This window comes from Diabrotica undecimpunctata, chromosome 7 (genome assembly GCF_040954645.1).
Source record: "Diabrotica undecimpunctata isolate CICGRU chromosome 7, icDiaUnde3, whole genome shotgun sequence".
Lineage (NCBI taxonomy): Eukaryota > Metazoa > Arthropoda > Insecta > Coleoptera > Chrysomelidae > Diabrotica > Diabrotica undecimpunctata.
In genome coordinates this window covers 49689520-49697186 of record NC_092809.1, presented here as the reverse complement: position 1 = coordinate 49697186, position 7667 = coordinate 49689520, and the positions used below count along the sequence as shown (strand labels likewise).

General features: G+C 31.3%; 1 protein-coding gene across 1 annotated transcript; it reads right to left on the bottom strand.

Annotated features, from left to right (window-relative positions):
* Positions 1-6515: 6515 nt before the first annotated feature.
* Positions 6516-7459, bottom strand: LOC140445310 (alpha-crystallin A chain-like). The gene has a single exon (XM_072537275.1). It carries the CDS (start codon positions 7242-7244, stop codon positions 6660-6662), a length of 585 nt encoding a protein of 194 aa, XP_072393376.1. The 5' UTR covers positions 7245-7459; the 3' UTR covers positions 6516-6659.
* Positions 7460-7667: the final 208 nt, after the last annotated feature.

Sequence of the window (7667 nt, the reverse complement as noted above, 5' to 3'; positions counted from 1 at the left end):
ATATCACAGTTGTCTGGTAATCCATACTTTCTAATTAAATGTCTATATATTGCACCATGCTTGTCTAGGTTTTCTTCATGTTTGGCTTCTATAGTAACATATTTATCATCATTTACCTTGACAATAACGTCTTCAGGTTTAAAATGCTGTACATCAAAGTTAGCTTCAAAATTATTTTTGTCAAAAGTATAACAGAGGAACTATGTTGTTGCACTTCAGAATTCTTATTTACATCATGAATTTTGTTCTCATATTTTGAACAGAACATTGCTTTAGCTACTGTGATGGAATTTAAGGTATCTTTTTTAATATTTTTCACTAGATTGGTTTCGTAATTATTTTTGTCAATCTTAACTGAGGAACTAGGTTGTGGCACTTCACATTCCTATTCACATCTAGATTGCTGTTGTCATATTCCGGTCAGAACATTGCTTTAGCTATTGCAATGGAATTTACGACATCCTCTGTAATATTTTCTACTAGTTTTCCGAAATCACCCCCACGCTCAGGACAGTTGAGTGCCCAAAAGTTGTCTTGAAATATGTGTGGAAAAAATCCATATTTTATACTTGTTTATTTAAAAATTTTTCGTAAATACAAAAATGAAAATTCACCTTAAAATTTTTTACTAATAATTCACATGTTCGCACTTGAATACTATAGTCGAACCGATAATTGTGTCGTCTAGTATCAAAACCCGACAAATCCACTTAGGTCAAATGTGCGGAAATTCAAAAAAACTATTTTGGTATGAAAGTTAAGTTTATGGGTATGAATTATATCTAGTGAAACACAAAAACAAACATTATTGTTTAATCATATAATTGGTTTTATTTTGACAAAAAACATTAAATTAAACTATTAAATCCGGAACTTCGTCGACTGATTCACACAAATGGTCATTGTTGGTTATCTCTGGAATCTCGTTGTCTTCAACATTATCATATTTTTTGTAAATATCATCAAAGTGTTTTAGAGTTTCAAGTTGTTGCCACTTTTCTCCCCAATGTTTTTCCAATAAGCTCTTTACATCCTCAAGTTTTTCTTTTTTAGGACGTACACCACCTGTGACTGTAAATTGAAACATACTTTTAACGGATTTTCCTTTTTTAAATACAGACTTATATTTCCTAGATCACATTTATAAGATTGTTCCCCTCTAATAGTTACAACTTTGCTTTTTCCACGTCTTAATAGAAATCTTTTGCTCATAATAAATCGAAAGTGCCACTGTGCAGGAGGTTTAAGTGCAGTTTGGCAATCCGTTTTCCAGTCATACGCTGTCACATATTGGCCCAAGATATAGAGAGTTCCATGGTCTTTAAAAATTTCAACGAACTCTTCTGGAGAAACGATGGCGTCTTTTTTTTTAATAACTTTTTGATCTTTGCAAATACTCTGTCTGGGGGAATAAATGAGTGTCCAGCCACAGGGAATATAATCTCCAAGTGTTTTATAAATACATATCTACACTAAGCCATTTAGTGCACATAGTTATCATGATGGAATTTTTATTTTGTCCTCCGCACCCATCTGCAACAAGTCGTACAGTGCGTATATCGTCATCGAAGTTTGTATGGCAAAGCTTGTGATAAACGGCACTGACTATTTCATTTGCTCCTTTTAAATGTTGATCTTCTGTCCATGTATACAAAAACACATTTTCCTTAGTCAACGGCGAATGGGATGAACCTGTTACAGCCGCAAAATAGTACGTATATAACTGCCGACTGTAATAAACAGACTGATCAGGAATCTTCGGCATAGCCTGATTCTTTTGATAATCAAAGGATATGGTTTTAAGGCCTTGCTTTTCTTCTTGGAGTAAACTAAAAAAAGCTTTTGCTCGGAACTTATGTATGCGTTTTTCGGTTAATAATGTATTTTTAAGTTCATTATTTTTTTCAACCTTTATCTTTTCTGTTAGCTGAAGGCACGTAGAACAAACATCAGTTCTTGAGGAACCATGAAATTTTCCATAACTATTTTGATTTTAAAACGTTTTAACAACTAATTTTATCTATAAAACTATTTTAATTTTATTCAAACACAAATTTTGCAAGGCAAACTTCTATTACACCCAAACGTTTTAACGGTTTTAACAACACTAAAAAACATTTTCACTGACGTCACTTTCTTACCTGACTGTGATTGGTTGCCTCGGATTTGCTGGCATTTGATTTCAACGTGTGCTTGGATTTGCTGGATTTTGAAACCAACCCAATATTTCAAATGCAAATTAAGATTAGATTAGGATGGTTTTGCATCCGAAATTCACTATAAACTTGTAGATGGCAAGATTACAAATCTTTTGTCATGAATAGCTCAAAATTCATAAAAAGTGGATTTGTCGGGTTTTGAAACTCGACGACTCAATTGTAAAAATCCGGCATTGTATTTATATGAAATTATTTTAAAACTAGAAGTGTCTAGTATAAAAATTAAACAGATAATTTAATATTGTTATTCTTATTAATTTGATGACACCTATGACGACTTTTAAATTTGGACCTTTCAAGAATTGTTACCAATCGAATTGTAATCTCGATCTTTTATTTTTCTGTTTGTTTGACTCTTAGACAAGGAAAAAGACTCTCTTTCCTTATCTAAGGTTTGACTTTTATCTTTACAGAGTTAAAGATCGTAAATTATCAGCAACATATCTTGGTCTGTTCCCCATTGATGGTGCGCTAATGATGTATTTATGCTTTTGAGAAAGATACCTTTTAATTTTTGGATAGGTGTCTCCAAGATAATTTTTTGTCAAAGCTTACACCTAAAAATTTTTGTTGATGTACTACTGCTTAAAGATTGGGATGATGCTTTTTACTAAAATGAACTATTTTCGATTTTTTTTTTATGAAAATTTAAATCTTGTTTGGTTTTTTGGTTTCAAATTTCAAAATAGGATGGAGGATAGTGAGTCAGTGCAGATTACAAGGATTTTTTTGTTGGTTGGACAACTGAGTGCTTTCATGACAGCATATAGCACAGTATATACCACAAATATATACTCTGGCATATACTTTGGCTGTGTATGTATGAAAGACGATAGGTAACTATAACTTCGTTGGTGGTAGTGACCGACGAACCAACTTGGTCTTCAACTTTAGAAGCGTCTGTGTAGATAATTGATCATACTGTTTGGTGTGAATGAATTCCGGTAAGAATGACTTTAGGACGGAACTAGAAGTTTTTTTTTGTTATAGGTAATGTTGAAAGACTGGTGTTTATAGTGGGTAATGTTATTGTCCATGGTGGAGTATTATAGTATGAGATTGAACTAATACTTTGTAAATCTACCTACATATATATTAAGTATTAGTTCTTTAAGAATTTGTGAAACTGGGTTTACTGCTCTGGGTTTGTTTACTGTTATTAGTTAGATAAAGTTAAATAACCCGTTGACTGGATTATTTGGATTAGCTTATACTTTGACAAACTAGGACAAAAGAAGTCATTGTCGACAACATAGTTATATTAAAATTAATTTATTTTTCGTTTTCACAACAATATTGGCTTGAATCTTATGTGACAGACTGTACTTCTTGCCTAAAAATATTTTTGTCATAAATGTCATTATAAGTGTGTCATAAGTGTCATTATAAAAATTGAGTTAAAAATGTGTCCTTTTGTCGTTTATTATATCATGATGTGCCTTAGTTTCCGCTATATTCGCGGTCCCCTAAAACGCCGGTATATATGAACAATGTGCTAAAGCGAACTTTTTAATTAGTAATAGTGCTGTTGTAAATATTCTTTAGTTATTAAATGTGTAGTATCGATTAATTACGCTTTATTTTTCTCTAAGTACAACCCTATCAAACCAAACACATAAGGAATCATCGCCGTGAAGTCTGCTTACAGATATTGAAGGAAACTCTTTAACAGTCCATGGTACTTAAATATTTGGTACTGTACACGCTGGGGAAAGGAATTTAATAAGCTTTCCCCCAATAATTGGTGGAGATCAGACAAAGTTCCATCAGTCGACGAATATTGATAGGTGGTTCGTTAGCTTCGACTTATGTACTTTCTGTGGGACTAGACCTAAACACACGAAGACATATTCAAAAAGCGGTGTTCTGAATAACATTGAGGGAATTTAGTTGGGAGCTGAGATGTATAATATACTATCATAATCTATTTTTGAATGTTAAAGATCAGTAAATTATCAGCAACATATCTTCGTCTGTTCCCCATTGATAGTGCGCTAATGATTTTAAGATATTTACTCTTTTGGGAAAGATATCTTTTAGTTCTTGGATAGATATTTCCAAGATAATTTTTTGTCAAAGCTTACACCTAAAAATTTTTGTTGATGTACTACTTGTACTACTGTTTAAAGATTGGGATGATGTTTTTACCAAAATAAACTATTTTCGATTTTTTTTTATGAAAATTTAAATCCTGTTGCTTTTGACCAGCTGTGAATATCATTTAAAGCAGTTTGAGTTAAGGAGCAAGTGGATTTTGTGGTTTTACCTTCAGAGAAAATTGCTAGATCATCTGTATTTTACAGGGGGTTGAAGAAGTGTGCATAAACATTGTGTAAAGTGGAAGAAATAAACAAATTGAAAATATTATCTATTCTACAAGTAGTGGAAACAAAGAAAGAACAATTCCTAAATGACTGGTGAACTGGACAACAGATATCAATTCGAGACACTTCATACACTAGGATGAAGAGTTAGTTAAACAAGGAATCTTGGATTAACGTTTTTTGAATAATCTGCTTCTACTTGCTTCTTGATTTTGGGCTATTTGCCCATTTTGTCTTGATATATGTGCTTCCTCCATGAATAATAATTTTTCCTTTTCCTGTCTCAAGATGGTTTACGCTTCAATATCCTACTGGTGACTTAGCTCTAGTAATTCTCAGCACTTGTCCTCGCAATGACATATTTTAATTAAAGTCCAGTTTATTTTACTCCATTGATTTTCCAGTTATTTGTTTTTCAATTTCAATTACGACATCTCCACAAATTAAAAACTTCATTTCATTCTTGTTGATGTGTAAGTATTTATAACATGTATAACGCTGTATAAACTGTTCGAACTATTCTTTGCAGTTGTAACATATATTTTCTACCATTAACACAGCATCTTTTGATTTGGATTTTTAAAAATTCATTCAGATGTGTTTTGTCACATTTCTTCCTGAAGGTGTGTTACTAGGTATATATTTGGTGCTTATGATTTGTTTTTCTATGTTTAAGTATAGTAGAGGACACATTTTGATTTATGACAAAAAAGACTGTTCTTCCTATCTGCTTTTGTAATTTGCAAGGATGATTAGGAGAACTTTTCTTTTCAAATTTTGCTTTATATCATCAGTGATTTGTGGACTTATTATTATGTGGAATTACAGTGAAATAATATATTAAAACCGTTTGTTTTAACAGTTCTCAATAAGTTCGGATTTGCCTTTATTTCATATTTGTGTTACATAATCATGGAAACAGAAATACTGAGAAACATATAAGATAATCTTTTGGATAATCAGTGATAACAGTAAAACTATATAAAACAAAAAAGAATATTAAATAAAACTGATATAAAAAGAAATAGGAAGCTCAAGAGACCAATGAGAGGACGAATTCAAATAATCACTAGCAACAAATGAACAATTAAACAAATTTTGTTTTTTGTTACTTAGTGAAAAATTCTTCAAATAATTTAATTTTATCTGACTCATCTATATTGACAATTCAGACATACCTTATACATTTTAAAGTAGATGACTTTAAAATGATATTGCCAATATTGTTGAGTTGCGTTCCTGAGACGACTTTACTTATAAGATGGTTCATTCAATTACATGAAATCAACTTTAACTTGAGAATATCCGTCAGAAAAGATCATAACATGTAATTCGTCTTTAAAAAGACAAATACATGCCATGATGACAGTAAAATTCTCCTGTTAGTGATTCCATAGTAAATTATGAGGGAAAAACCAGGAAAAAAACCTCATAATACTATCCCCACATGGTAAGTATTTGTCGGGATAGTATTATGAGGTTTTTTTCCTGGTTTTTCCCTCATAATTTACTATGGAATCACTAACAGGAGAATTTTACTGTCATCATGGCATGTATTTGTCTTTTTAAAGACGAATTACATGTTATGATCTTTTCTGACGGATATTCTCAAGTTGATTTCATGTAATTGAATGAACCATCTTATAAGTAAAGTCGTCTCAGGAACGCAACTCAACAATATTGGCAATATCATTTTAAAGTCATCTACTTTAAAATGTATAAGGTATGTCTGAATTGTCAATATAGATGAGTCAGATAAAATTAAATTATTTGAAGAATTTTTCACTAAGTAACAAAAAACAAATGAACAAATAGAGACAAAAAAGTACAGAAGATAGTATTTCATTATCAAGATCTGTAAGTGTAACTATGTATTTGGAAAGTATACAATGCCTCCAAAAACAAATGCATTATGATATAAAACTGAAAATTCAATGTTTTCTAGATTCACACACAAAATAAATAAATAATCTAAGTTATAAAACTTTATTTAAATGATTACTCTAAAAACTATTACAGTTTTAATAATAAGTATATAAAAAATAAATATAAAACTCCATACCCTAATAGTTTATAATGTGGTTATGTGCTTAAAAAATATGTAAAAATTCTACTTTTAACTTTCCATTACATCTTTATCTTCTACTGGCTCCTTCCTTTTGTGTGTCAAGTTTTCTTGGGGTCTAACTGATTTCCCTGTCCTTATAATTGGAATGGTTCTATGTTCTGCTGCATTCTCAGTAATTGTGGGAGCTGTGATAGTCAATACTCCATCACTGGACAATCTGGATTCTACCCTGTCAATATCACAATTTTCTGGTAATACATACTTTCTGATGAAATGTCTGTAAATTGCACCATGCTCATCTGGTTTTTCTTCATGTTTGGCTTCTATAGTAATAGATTTATCATCATTTACCTTAACAGTGATTTCTTCAGGTCTAAAATGCTGTACATCGAAGTTGGCTTGGAATTTATTTTTGTCAACAGTGACAGAGGATCTTTGTCGTTGCCCTTCAGAATTTGTATTTACTTCTTGATTGTTTTTGTCATATTCTGGACCAAACATGGCTTGTGCTATTGCGATGGAATTTAAGACATCTTCTGTAATGTTTCTCACTACATTTCCGGAATATGCGCTACCTCCAGGACAGTTAGGTGCCAAAAAGTTGTCATGAAATATACGTGGAATAAAAGCCATATCTACTTGCTGATTTAGAAATTTCTTTAGAAGTACAATTACAATAATGAAAATTAAACTTCAAACTTTTTACGAATACACTTCTCACTGGAATACAATAGTTGAACTGATAATTGTAAGAAGCTGGCATTGTATTTATATTAAACTGATTCCAAACGAGGTGTCTAGAATTTACTAGAATAAAAAGATGATTCAATATTGTTTGTTGTTAATTGAATGGCACCTACCTACGATGACTTTTAAATTTAAATCTTTCGAGAACCGCGACTAATCGAACAGTGCTATCGATGATCAATCGAATACTTTGATTGGCTAAATCCGAAAGTCCTTATTTTATTTGTCTATTCGGTATCGGTATTATTAATTAGGAGATGGTTTAAGATGGCTTTAAAATTTCTTTTCCTCGCTATTAATTTTTGTTTC

Coding starts and splice junctions, on each gene's coding strand:
- LOC140445310 (XM_072537275.1), bottom strand. CDS start 7,244: ATGGCTTTTATTCCACGTATATTTCATGACAACTTTTTGGCACCTAAC.